Here is a 14242-nt window from a genome sequence, read left to right on the forward strand (position 1 = left end):
CAGGAAATCAAACTCTTTTGCTTCATTACTTTGTAAAATATAGATGTTACTGACTTTTGCACCACATAAGTTTTGGGAATTATCAAAAATTGTGAGAAGCTTCAATACTACAGAAGGAAGACTTTATTAATATTGAAATGCAAAATAAAAGGCTGTACGATACCTGCGTGTAGGAAGTGTCTTAATAACTGTGAAACTGTGTAAGAAATCTACAGTGTGCATCATATTTTAGTCTTGCAAGGCTGGGGAATGCTGCCAGAGTTCTATCTGGAGAAGTAGATCAGAATTCAGTATCGTCTTGTGCACAACAACAAATTCTATTTCTATACTCCTCACCCATCAACACCCCCCACCATGCCCCACCCACCCCACCCCCGAAGAAGGGGGGGGCGGGGGGGCAGGGAACAACAGCATACTTCAGAGTCTTGTTTGGTTTAGAGATCGTTTGATGTTTTCTAGCTTGGATACCTAAACAGTGGCACCTCTTATAATTCATTAGTGGAAGTGTATGCGATTGCATTTTAGAAGTTTTTAGTTCATAACTAAATTCCTGTTATACTCAGATCCTGCAGGTCCTCAATATAATTGAAAAATCTGTCTGCATGAACATACACATGCTGCATCTAGGAGTTACAAATTTAAATGCCTAAAACTTATTCTGGGGACGCTCAGTCCCTTTGACCTCTGTTTTTAACGGAAACCCACAAATGCTGCTGAGCAATGATAGATGTCCATGCTGTGCTTAGTCTGTTGTGTCAGTGCAAATTGCCACTGTTGATATTTTTTCCATATGTGTGTTCTGTTGAGATGCATACTGCATACAGGAAACTGGTGTGCAGACAATTGGAGGAGGTCGGCTCACTTGTAAAGCAATAGTACTCTGCCCCAGTACACAGTTTTCGATCAAAGTACTATCTCCAGAACTTGCTTTTAATTTCTGGTTTTGTAGAGTTCCAAAATGTAATGAAGAAGTTGTCTCATGACATGAAATATTTCTTTGTGATAATTACAGTAATACAGGGTTTTGCCTACTAACTAATCTTGGGGTTTTTTTTCTCTGATAGATGAACGAACCAAATGCCTATGGAAATACTCCTCTCCATGTAGCTTGCTACAACGGGCAAGATGTTGTAGTGAATGAACTCATAGATTGCGGTGCTAATGTAAATCAAATGAATGAGAAGGGGTTTACACCTTTGCACTTTGCTGCTGCATCAACACATGGAGCATTGTGTCTAGAGCTTTTGGTCTGTAATGGAGCAGATGTAAATATGAAGGTAGGTGAATCCAAAGCCATCTATTCACTCTTAAAGATGCAGTACATCTTTATCAGAGGTAATTTTTCAAAATCTTTGTTACGGTAGTGTTTAGAAGTTTCCACTAATCGATGGAGTACTTCTGTGAAAAGTACCATAGGAAAAATGAGACAGTATGTTGCTTCAAGGAACTTGATCTGAATCTGAAAACCTCAATGGGAGGTAGTAAATAGCCCAAAAGGGTAAAGAAGAAAGATGACAGTACTGCCTGGTCAGTCTTGATTACGTTTACACATTAGAAGTCCATATAATTTGTCTTCCCTAGTCTATCCATATGAGTAAGCGCAAATCATAGGGAAAAATGTAAAAGAAAGTGTTTTTCTTATAAGCAAGCAGCATAAAAGAAGTCAAAGATATTTTAGATAAATGTGTATGAACAGGCTGGAGCAGCTGAAGAGCTGATAATGAAAGGTCCTAAAATCTAATGAACAGGGGAGAGTTGTGAAGGGTGTATTAAAAATACAAAGGTAAGCAGATTAGGCCATTGGAAAGTCTTAAACAGCTGGGGTTTTAATTACTCCATAAAAACTTTGTGAGCAGAGTCTGCATGTTTTTTACATCTCTACTTGGTCACAAGTCTTTGGCTGCAGAATATTCCTTAGGGAATAAGCCAGCTTGTCCTAAAATACACAGGTCACAGTCCATTTATTTTCATTGCCAGCTTTCTGCTCTGCATAATATTCCATACTGGATATAGAATCGTAGAATCATTTAGATTGGAAAGGACCTTTAAGATCATGAAGTCCAACCATTAACTTAGCACTGCCAAGTCCACCACTAAACCACGGCTAAGCCCCACATCTCCATGTGTTTTAAATACCTCCAGGGATGGTGACTCAACCACTTCCCTGGACAGCCTGTTCCAGGGCTTGACAACCCTTTTGGTGAAAATTTTTTTCCTAATGTCCAATCTAAATCTCCCGTGGCACAACTTGAGGCCGTTTCCTCTTGTCCTTGTTACTTGGGAGAAGAGACCAACACCCAGCTGGCTACAACCTCCTTTCAGGTAGTTGTAGAGAGTGATAAGGTCTCCCCTCTGCTTCCTTTTAAGGCTGAGGGTTTAGCCTTACAGGCCTGAGTTCTGTCCTACATTCTGGAAACAGCATTTCTTAATAATGTGTATTCTGTCATGACAATAATCCCACAATGCTAAATATAATAATGATTATGTACATATGTTCCTTACACAAATAAGCACAAAAGAGAAAGATAAATCTTACCAAGCAAAGAATTACTGTTTCCCTATGTGCTGGGTTGCAAGGGTTCATGACTTTGTGCATATTTCTGATGTAGAAGAAAGAAGTGTGTGGGGGGGTTCATTTGGAAAGATGTGCAGCAAGCATTGGGCTTTTATTTTTTGCTATTTGTTTTCAAATACACCTTAATTGTAGGTTAGGAATGAAAATTAAAAGCTTCCAACATTTTGTTAATTAAACACTTTTAAAGATTACTAGAATCTTTATGTTTGAGCTTAAGATACAAGTCTTTGTTTTATGTATTATCACTGTAGATACTGACTATATTTAGTCAGTTATGATACTAAGTAACCTCAGAAATTGTGCAAAGAATGGCTAATATCTTCAAACTGGCTGGCAAAGTTCCTGAATTCTTTGAAGTGTATAATGTGGGTGAACTTTTGTTTGGAGGTGACAAAAGCTGCATGAATATCAGAGAGAGGTATTTTTGCCTGCCTGCCCTTCAATTTTTAGTTACGGAATCCAAAATATAGATTTTATGGTTTCTGTAATTTTAAAAAAAAAAAAAATCCTTAGAAGATTTTCTGGGCAACCCCAGGTTTTTTTCTTGAGCTTACTCTGAGATAACAGAATAATTTTTTCTGAAACATGAGATAGGGATGGGGCTGGGAAACACAGCCTGAAGCGTATCAGAGAGCTGAGAATTTCGGCTGAAGCCTAAGAGCTTAATAAAGATTTGGTTATTGAAGAAAATGTCTTTACAGTGGAAAGGGTTAGTAGCTTTAGCTATAGGTTGGCTGTAATTAAAATGTGTTGATTTAATAAGTGTCAAAACTGTTAAGTGCAAAATGAAGCAAGTAGGGTCATGTAGGGATTTCAAGCAATTATGGCTTGGAAACAGAATTTATCCCCTGTTTCCACACCAACATGTGTTTCCATTGTAATTCCGTTAATAGCATTTTTGTGGATTTATACCAGTGTGACTGAATTCGGCCTGTGAATTTGCACCTGAAGGTGGGAACAGCCTTACTTTTATATGAAAAGTTACCACTTGCACTGCTGAAAAGTGCAAGAACTGAGGCAAAAGAAAATCATTTCCAAGTCAGCTTTTGCTTCCCTGGAAAGGCCTGTAAGGATAAATCTTGGATTTAATCAGAATAACAATCTCTAAAAAATAGCAAAGGGAAATTGAATTAGATTATGTTGTGTAGCTAAGAATAATTTGTAGAGTTAAAATGGGATGCTTTTAGAGCATTCTTACTAAGTATTTATTGAAACCAAGCCTGTTCAGTTTCCAAATACTGAGCCTGAAGTTCAAAGTAGTTCTTAGAATTGTCCTAAGATTTATTTTTCATTGTAATTTTATTGCTTCTGTAATCTGATTCAGTAGATTGCTCCCATGTGCAACCGTTTCTGTGTTTTTAGAGGTAATGGATTAGGTATGGATGGTAATCTAGGGGCAAGTAGACAGTACTATTAGAGCACTTTCTGCTGTGGATGACCTAGTGGGGAAAGCAAAAAGGAAACCCTCTTTTCTTGATGGCAGATGGAGGGTAAGTGCTTGTGCGTATCTGTGGATGTTGGCCTCATCTCAGGAAGGGAATATGTAGCAGAAGATAATGGAACTGCAGAAATTTTAAAACTCTAATAAATACACTTTTTATCACCTCTGTAGGTGGAGGACATAATTTCATACTTGTTTTTGTAGCCTTGTCAGTGTCCATATAATACTGTAGAACAGTGAATCCTGTTAAGTATTGCTCATTATTACAGTACTCTCCCCTCACTATTCAGGATTTCCATGCATGGAAGAACACATTGAAATGAGTACGTAATAGGACAGTATTAATTGTTTTATAGGCCCCTTTACTACTGGAAAATTCAATGGCCTAAATAGAAAAAATATTTTACTTCCTATTGGTGATACTAAAACGTAAGAATTGTTGCTAAGGGGAGATTTCTCTTGGAGGAATGCTGTGGCATGATAGACCCGCATTTCCCCTGACCCTTAGTAAAGCTCAGTAATCTGAGTACAGTTAATATCTGAGTAATCACTTGATAGAACACCTTGTGCTGTGTGTTAATTATTACTGTCTAATAGCAATTACTGCTTTTAGCAAATTTCCTATGATCTTAAGTATTTTGTGGATATGTTTTCTCTAGTGATAGAGATTTGGGTGATTTCTTTCCTATTACCACATTTAATTGAGTTTCAGTAAAGACAAAAGTCGTGATTAGCCCATAGCTATTCTATCATGTGCTCTGATCCTATCTGATCTCATAAAATCTGACAGCTGTAGTTAATATTTGGATAGAAGACCTCAAAGGCATAAAAAAAGGCAATAGAAGCAAAAGTTTTGAAGATACCTCCTTGTTTATGCAGTCCACCCTCCTGGCAACTCAGGAAACAGTGTTACAAATACTTTCCTCAATAAATAGAGCCTTGCAGTTTCATTACTTAAGGAATTTGTCTACTGGTTCTGATTCTGTATATGCTTCCCTAGTGGCAATGTCTAAGAAGGGAATTCTGAATGCAGTCCTATACCTAGGAGTTCAGCTTCAACATGGAAATTATCACCTTCATTTAATTTTATACCTGTTCTGTGTTTGCATGTTGACAGTTGTGTTATTCCTGGGTTGCAAAGGAACCTGAGACTGTTAGACTGGAGAAGAGGCACTGTGGATAGTCAAATCCATTGTCTTAGGGATGCATATTACATGCATTTCTTAAGTAAATTTGAGCAGAGTAAATCTAAAAATCCATTATTGATTGTACTGTGGTTTGTCATTTACAACTTGTAGCTTATTTTGCTGTCATTTCCAAGATCTTAGTCAAGTTGTCTTCTGAGGGTTCTCACTTGACCGCTGTGCTCCTTAGTTTCTAATACTGTCACCTTAGGTTATGCTTATGGCCTTATAAGGTATTTTATTAATGTGCTCAGTGAGACTTGGATCTACTTTTTTCTGCTTCATCTTCTTACTCTTCATTAGCCTTCCTTTGAGATAGTAGCGTATCTGAGCCAGTGAGATTGCAGCCTTCTTTATGCATGAGCCCTTAAATTCATTTCCTTACTTTCTCAGTTTCCCCTTTAAAGTTTAGGATGTTAGTTACCAAAGCAGCTTTTGGTCACTCACTTCCAACTAAGCTTATTTTATATGATCAGTTTTCTTTAATTGATTCGTTAGCTTAAAGAATGAGAAGAGTGAGGGAAATAGACACCAGATGTGTAAGAGTTGTTTTAAAGGAGGAAACTAATTGGACACAGAGAAAATTAATGGTTGGATAAAGAGATTAGAACTAAACCATGAGGAGAAAGATGAAATGTAGACCTCAGAAGAAAATTCTCTTTGTAAGAAAATCAGAGCATAGAGTTTGCGTGGGGAAGATGGCACTTATGATGTGTTTATTTGACCTTTTCTTAAAGCCTCCAATGACAGAACTAAAACTGATTGTCCAATTCCTCAAGTGGATTTCAACACCATTTTCTGTGTTTCTTTGTGTCTGCTATGGATATGTGGATGTGTCTTGGATTATTTACAGTCAAAGAAATCTGCTAGATGAAACATCTGGATGTAGCTTGGCTGTCACTATCAAGTGTTTTATTTCTTTCAATCTAGGTCTGAGAAGACAATGTTTCCTGTAATTGTTGTTTTAGGTGGTGTTTGCTGCTCAGTGCAGTGACACAACTAAAAATTCCACATCCAACTCTGTCTGAAAGGGTCTCCAGCAGACTTTCAGTAACACATCCATAGAAGCTTTGCCATTTGGTTCCAAAGTAAGAGTAAAGATGGGAAGATACTTTTGCACATGACAGCAATTCATGATATTTCAATACATATGTTCATATCGTATGTTCCTCCTATTGTCTTTGTCTTTAACTTTGTTTTTTGTGAACATTTCATACTCTTCAAAGGCAATGTTTAAAATTTAAAGATGTGGTATGCATGTGCGTCTCTTATTTTCTGTGAGTGTCATGTTTGCAATTCTTTGTGTGCATTTGTAGGAACTTTTTCTGCAGTAAGGCTTTCCCATTACCTATGATAAAGTGCAGGGGGGGAAAATCATCCTAAACCAATAATAACAGAAAAAACTGGTTTTGTAAGTGCCTTGAGATTGTGCTGTTAAAAATTGAAACTTCCTTATGCATTACTGTTGGCCTACTTGAAGGACATCTTTACTGGGTGAACGACTAAGTGCGCATTTGATATGTATGTCAAATGCATAGTATGTATTACGGTTGAATAGTTCTACCCTACGATTACTTGTGGTTTATGACAAATTGCTTACAAATATTGCTTTACAGAAGTTTCCATGAAACACATGAGCATTTAATGTGTTGTCTTCTAATATAAAGTGTAAACCTCTATAGTAAATACAGCTATTTTCTTTCAAGAAACAAACAATTTAAAGAAGCATTGTTTTGTTTCAGACTTGGGCAGGGGAAGAGTTGGACGTTGGCTTGTTGCTAAAGTTGTGTGCTGTCATCGTCCTCTTGAGAGTGATTATCCTAAAGGCGTAACTGTGAGTGAGTGGGCAGCACTGAGTTGTCACCCACACCTGGAAGAGTGATTAAGAGCAGCTCTTTTGAAAAGCTTGCCATGTCATGCTGACTTGTCACTGCCAGCATCTGTCTTGCAGAATTGCATAGAAACAATTTAAAGGAGGGAGTAGAGGGTAGAAAAGAAAGTAAAAGAATGTCCTTTTTCTTTTTTTGTGGGTTTTTTTTTTTTTCCTCAGTTCTGGTAGATTACTATTACTGGCCATAAGTAAACACTGGTTTGTTGTTTTGTTTTTTTTTCTTTTCCAGAGTAAAGATGGGAAAACACCTTTGCACATGACAGCAATCCATGGTAGATTTTCAAGATCTCAAACCATCATTCAAAATGGTAAAAAGGCAGAGGGAGTAGTTTTGTCATCAGCTTTCTAGTATTATGAATATTTTCCTCCTCTTGTATTGATAACAGTGTACTGACATTTTTTTCATATCCAATCTCCAGTAGTAATTCAGTTAATGGTGGAGTCTGGCATATCTGCTTACAAAGCTTCATAAGTTACATTAAAGAACTCTTTATTTTTCAGAATGCGGGCAAATATTTTAATCTCTCTTCCATAACGCAGGTTGCAGAAAGTTTGTCCCATACCGTTACATAATTAAATGCTTCTCTCTATTTTGCTTATTATTAATGCTAAATACCGCTGTAAGGTATATAGATTTTAAATCCAAAGTAGTCATTCATGGACAATTATCGATGTTGCCTAAATTATCATCAGTGCTATTTTTCTAACAAAAGTATCTATATGCCTGTGTATATTCTTACTTAGTAATTACTTTTTATTATAGGAGCTGAAATAGACTGTGAAGATAAGAATGGAAATACTCCTTTGCACATAGCAGCTAGATACGGCCATGAGCTATTAATCAACACTCTGATTACGAGTGGTGCTGACACTGCAAAGTAGGTAACTTTACTGACATGAATATAAGCTGACAGAATTTAGAAATGTATTTATTAGGTTAACAAGACTAGTATGATTTTTTTAATATTGTCTTCAGCTTGAAATAGGAAATACTTTGTGTGTTATCCTGTACTGTGCTTTTAAGTATCTACACAGTACATTGCAATTTGTACAAAAAGAATTATATTTTCTTCTAATGTATTTGAAGTGAAAGCTCCAAAAGCTTTAATATGCTGTTGCACTGAATTAATGCATCCTGCTAACTTGTAAGAAAGTGTTTAATATGTGAAGTTTTCCTAAGGCTCAGTATTCTAATTAGGTAGCTTGCTGAACCCACCATGTTCATGCACTTTGGCACACAATCATGTTTGTTTATTTTAATTGTAATGAAACTGTGAGACCTGATTATGGTGTATCTTAGGCGGGGTATACATGGGATGTTTCCTCTCCATTTGGCAGCATTAAGTGGATTTTCAGACTGCTGCAGAAAACTCCTCTCATCAGGTAGGATACTCTTTAAAAATCTTAGGGCTACTTTGTACTTGATGTTGTTTTTCCATAGAATAGCTTTTAATTAAGTCTTAATTTAGTAATACATAAAAATCTTCATAGTTTACTAGTAGCCTGGGGTCAGTGCTTGTTTTTTTAATGGACAGTCGATAGTTAAAGTAAATGCAAACTTCTGTAGAAGTATTTAAAAAAAAAAAACAAACAAACATCCAAATTGAAATAATGTGTCTATAACTTTTTAAATGTTGTGTTTGTGCGTTTTAAGTCGGCTGTAGAGGTGGGATGACTGGTTCAGACCATAATGCAACTTCAAGGGGAAAGACTAATGTTCTCTTAAATGACTTCATCAAGCATCCTCCATTTCTCTTCTGTGTTGTCTTCAGCTTAGTACAGATCAGTCTATTCCTATCTGTTCCTATGGTGGGCACCTAATCATAGAATCATAGAATGGTTTGGGTTGGAAGGGACCTCAAAGATCATCTAGTTCCAACCCCCCTGCTGCAGGCAGGGACACCCTCCACTAGACCACGTTGCCCAAAGCCTCATCCAACCTGGTCTTAAACACTTCTAGGGATGGGGCATCCACAACTTCTCTGGGCAACCTGTGCCAGTGCCTCACCACCCTCACAGTGAAGAATTTCTTTCTAACATCTAATCTCAATCGACCCTCCTTCAGCTTAAACCCATTACCCCTTGTCCTATGAGGACAATTTAATAGCTCTGAAGACTCTGGACTGCTACATTAAGAAACTGTTGCATTGGTGGTTTACTGTTAATTGAATGCAACCTGAACTGTGCTTTGCTTTCCTTGTTTGATTCCTCCTCTAAGTTGGGGAGGGCTGTAAGGTTATTACTTCCCTTGTTGTCTTTATATTGCCTGCCAGGGAAGCCTGGGAGAAGAACTAAAGGAGTGTAAAAACTACCACCAGTAAGGCTTTTTATTTCACTGTCCTGTCATGGACAAGCTTGCAAGGAAAGAACTGTCCTGTAGTTAACTATATTTCAATTGGATGTGTTCAAAATGAGGAATACTCCGGCTCTTTCTCCTTTCTGCACATGGTGCTGTGCTGGCTGTACCCTTACTGGAGATTCAGTACGGCAAAGGAATACCCGCAGAAAACTTGCAAGTGGTGTCTGTGACTTTTACACCAGTTGAGCAAACTTGGATGTAAATCTAGCCTGGAGCAGATAAGGACTTTAAAGAGTATGTTCAGCCTTCAGACTGGAAGGACTAGATACTGCTAACAGCTTATTAGTACATGCTTTTGGTGTGGGGATTGGTATCTGCAGACTATGTGCCCTTTTTGTTTTTGTGAGGAAGAGTCTCATTTATGTAAATTAAGAATCTCTTAAATTCAGTAATATTCATGTTCAGACCTTAAAAAAAAAAAAAGAAATCATCAATCTGCTTTGTCCCAGTACTGAATGACATTTAAGTAGTTAGTGGCATTAGGCAAGCAACCTAGGGATGTGAAAAGGCATCGAAGACTACTTCTCAAATCAGATTGGTTAACTATCTTAAAATGTTTCCTGTATATCAGTGCCGATTGAAATGGGAGGAGAACATAGTGGCACACATAAAACCTATGTATTGGACGATGTGGTGTAGGAAAACAGTCTTGAATAGTAGTACTCTTGAATAACACATCCTGTGTTGTTCAGCGTTTATCGTTGTTGAACAATTCTTAAAAAGGAGAAGGAAAAAAAAATTGCGTTCCCAGGCAAAAGTACCAAAACTGGAGATTTAATGAATAAGCAGGATTCTTAGGAGAATATAGTAGTTTTCTCAAACAAAAAAGTAGCTTTGAAACCTGATTTAAATAGCAATCTTCATGTCAAAATAATATGGTTAGATATGGAGTTGCACAGTTAACATTTGTGATCTGAAATTTGAAGTTCCATAATTCACACCTTTTTGGGAAGAGAAAACTACAATGTTCTCTAAAGGGCTCCTCTGTAAGTAATTGCTATTTACAGCCTTTGCTCCAGCTTAACAAAGTTCTCTCTCTGGCACTAAAGAGCTAAACTGAAGGATGAAATTTAAGTAGCTTCTGGATTTAGTAATGCTGACATCCCCCCTTTATTTTAAAAAAAAAAAAAATCTGCATAACACCGATAAATTCTAGCATATTCTTAAATTTTCCTATTACCTTCATGTATTTATATTCAATATTAGATTGCACAGAAATATTAGCAGGCAAGTAGGATAAGAAAGAATATAGCCTCTTGCATCAGTGCAGCTAATTATCTTTTACCTTATCCCTTTCAGTTTTACTTGAATGCCTGTTTTTCAAAATATTACGACTAGCAAGGATGTGTTTCAAATGAAGTGAATTTTCAGTGCTTAAGTGCTTTTTTGCAAATAGCTATTAAATTTGCTTAGCAAGCATTTCTCTCTCATCTTGTAGATGAGAGCAGTTTTGTGAAAGGTGGTGTTACATAATGATTTTACAAAATACTTGATTTGTAGGTTTTGACATTGACACACCAGATGACTTTGGCAGGACTTGTCTTCATGCAGCTGCAGCTGGAGGGTATGTAAAAAAGCATTCATGCTTTCATATGTAGTGTTCTTTTTTCAATTGCTGATCATTCCTGTTCTTTTTTTATTATTATTATTTCCTCTTTGCGCTTTTCCTGCCCTCTCCCTTTGGAATTTATATAAACATGAAAATAATTTCAAGATGGATTGTATCTCAAACAATAAAAATAAATTAAATATTCAGCTCAGTAAGTAATTATTGGAGTACAGTGTCCAAGTATCATCAGCCTTACCTTAGGTTTATGCTTGGGGATGAACTGAATTTTATTCTAGATTTCCATGGATGATGATACAATTTTTAGAATTTACAGCATTCAAAGATGGCATGCCCAGCTAAGATCACTGTAGGACATGAGGTGGAGAACAGCAACTTTGGGAAATATGTTTTTACCAAATCCATAAACAAAAGATCAATCTAACTAAATTAAAAACCATAATTAAATTCCAGAGTTTAGGTGGATGAAGTAGTCAGAACTACTTGCTCATCACTTGAGTTATGATCCATATTGATTATTGTTATTGTATTGTAGGTTTTCTATAGCAGCTACTCAAAATTGCCTGGAAGAATTGGGTAATAAATTTCATGATACACTTTGTGGGACAAAAGAACTCCATGATACTGATATTTTCATTTTTCTGTTTCAATGTTGTTTAAGTAATACTGTTAAGTAATCATTCTAAGTCAAAAGAATCCAAATCCATGTTGCAAATGATTAAGGTTAAAATGCTATCTTTTCATATAAAAACACATAATTTGTGACACATTCCCTCATTCATCTCCAGTTTAGGAAAGTTACTAAGATAGTGTTTAAACAATAAGCAGTATTGCACATCTGTTATGATGATCATATTGTATTGAATTACACTAAAAAGTAAAATATTTCTGTTGCAACTTATATTTGGCCTTATAAAAGTACACATTAAAAACTTGCCTCTGTGCTGGAATTCTGGTAGCAAAAAGCATGTGGCATGCAGGTGTTATTGTTTGTTTGCTTTAAAGAACTGAAGTTTCTATTAAATTAGGTTAATGTTTATGTGCTTTATGCATGCCATTTGATATCAATACAATTTCTGTATATAAACTTGAAATCATTTATATTATTTCTTGATTTGGTCCTGCAATTATGACATCTATTTTACATACAAAAACATATTTATCAAAATTTTCATGTGATTGATCAGTTCCATTGAAAACCAAGTATGAGATGTATATGTGTAGCAGTTCAGATATTTGCAGAGGCCAATATTAAGGAAATAAAATCTGCAATCACAAGTAACATTGCATTAATTTAATAGGAATTTGGAGTGCCTAAATCTGCTGCTAAATACTGGTGCAGACTTCAACAAAAAGGACAGATTTGGGAGGTAAGACATCCTAGACTTGTATATTGTAAAGGGCCGTTACAAGTATTATGGAAGTAGCATATTGCTATGTGGGCAAGTCTGTGTGTTACAGCTTAAATGGTTTTTTAAGATACAATGTCTCTAAGAAGCTGTGCTTCAGCATATGTTATCAAAAGTTACAAACATATTTTGTTTATTGTGTTTTGCTAAGTAGGTGCTTAGCCTTGTTTTTAAAGACTGAGTTCCATGTTCAGCTGTAATTTTATGTGCCATGAATCTAATGAGTTTAAATTGCCCTGGTCCAAGGACATTAGCGATGTTTGCCAAATAAGGTGTTAGTCAAACCTATAAATCTGTTGTTATTTCTAAGCTTTTTTTATCAAAAAATCCTTTATTTTATTATAACTGCTTCACTGTTTTCCTTTCATTGTATCCATCCCATTCTCTTTCCTTATTCATGCTTTGAACTGTCTTGGAATCACATTTCTATTTTTAGTATAGGATGATTTCGGTTTAGATGGCATGATCAGCATGATGAGTGTAAAATCTCACACACATCATGGAAAATAAGATTTTCCAGGATGAGAACAGCAGGAGTAAGACTTGAGGAGAATGTTATGGATCCAAAGTTACATTTTGCTTTAAATTCCACTTCCATTCTTTCCTGAGAAAGAAATAAGTATCTATCACGACTTGTGTCATTGAAAGGTGTTTTGTTTTGTTTTTTTTCTCCAAGGTTTGGTTTGGGGTTTTTCTTTTTTTGAACGTGCATGTCATATAGAAAATAACGAGAGAGGGAAAAAATTCAAGTAGTTCAAAATTGGAAAAAGCAATTTTAGAGGAGAGGGAAGAGGTAGGATGCTTTAAATTGCCTGACTGTCTCCTCAAAATTGAGATATTTATAGTAGCAATCTCTTTTAAAAAATAGAAACTGGAATTCTGTGTCATCTTCTGAAATTTTATCCAAACTGGTTTATTTAGAGAATTGTTTATGTATTTGAAGCTGGAATAATTTTCCTCTGAGATTATACATCGGTACTAATATTTCATGGTTTTGTTATAAGAAGATAAGGTATATTTTTAAAAGTTTTCTTTAACAATACCTTTGGTATGTTAGTATAGTTAAAAATAAATAATGCTTGTCTCAGGCAAAATTCAGATCTGTTTGTTGGAAACATCTACTTGTTAATTGTTGGAATTTTCTTTTTACCTTGTTTAGTTGTTATGCAGTTCTTAAATTTGTCCGTGTTTTTCCATGTGGCTTGAAATTACTTAACTAAAAATAATATTTCTAATGTAAACTTGATTTTCCTCTATATATTTGCGCAAGAAAATTCATATAAAGCTTTCCTTAAGACAAAGTTTGTGCATATTTTGGCTGGCAAATAGATCCCCTAGATAATCTTCTGCATTATTAAATGGCGCTGTTTTTTAATATTGTAATGATACAGTCTTCATCATAAATACTTGTTAAAAAAAACATAAGAAGGATTGAAGTTTCATTTTATTTTGCTTTTTCTGTCTCTAATATTATTTTGCTGTTATTTACCATTGTACTTTTTATTTAAATGTGTACTAAAGAACTCCACTCCATTATGCTGCTGCCAATTGTAATTATCAGTGCCTGTTTGCCCTTGTGGGGTCTGGAGCTAGTGTGAATGACCTTGATGAGAGGGGTTGTACACCTCTGCACTACGCAGCTGCATCAGACACAGATGGAAAGTAAGTGGCATGCTTTGTACTAAAGCCTTTCTCCTTAGAAATATTTGAGCTGTGAATTTCGTGTATGTTCTGCCTTCAGAGTTGCCAAATGCATTTTTTTAAAGATTAAACTTGACAGTGGGCTGTTCATTGTATATAAAATATTTTATCTAAC

At 35.8% G+C, this 14242-nt stretch overlaps 1 protein-coding gene across 7 annotated transcripts in view; it reads left to right on the forward strand.

The window, feature by feature from the left end:
- The window catches only part of ANKRD28 (ankyrin repeat domain 28), a 123920-nt gene that overhangs the window by 86715 nt on the left and 22963 nt on the right, over window positions 1-14242 (forward strand). For all 7 annotated transcript variants that reach the window (XM_054816903.1, XM_054816906.1, XM_054816908.1 and 4 more), the window contains 7 exons: window positions 1065-1277; window positions 7321-7399; window positions 7855-7969; window positions 8392-8474; window positions 10951-11014; window positions 12319-12387; window positions 13948-14088. In XM_054816903.1, the coding sequence (XP_054672878.1) occupies window positions 1065-1277; window positions 7321-7399; window positions 7855-7969; window positions 8392-8474; window positions 10951-11014; window positions 12319-12387; window positions 13948-14088 (764 nt within the window). The remainder of the gene's footprint in view (window positions 1-1064; window positions 1278-7320; window positions 7400-7854; window positions 7970-8391; window positions 8475-10950; window positions 11015-12318; window positions 12388-13947; window positions 14089-14242) is intronic.

The sequence above is a fragment of the Grus americana genome, chromosome 2 (assembly GCF_028858705.1).
Source record: "Grus americana isolate bGruAme1 chromosome 2, bGruAme1.mat, whole genome shotgun sequence".
Taxonomy (NCBI): Eukaryota; Metazoa; Chordata; class Aves; order Gruiformes; family Gruidae; genus Grus; species Grus americana.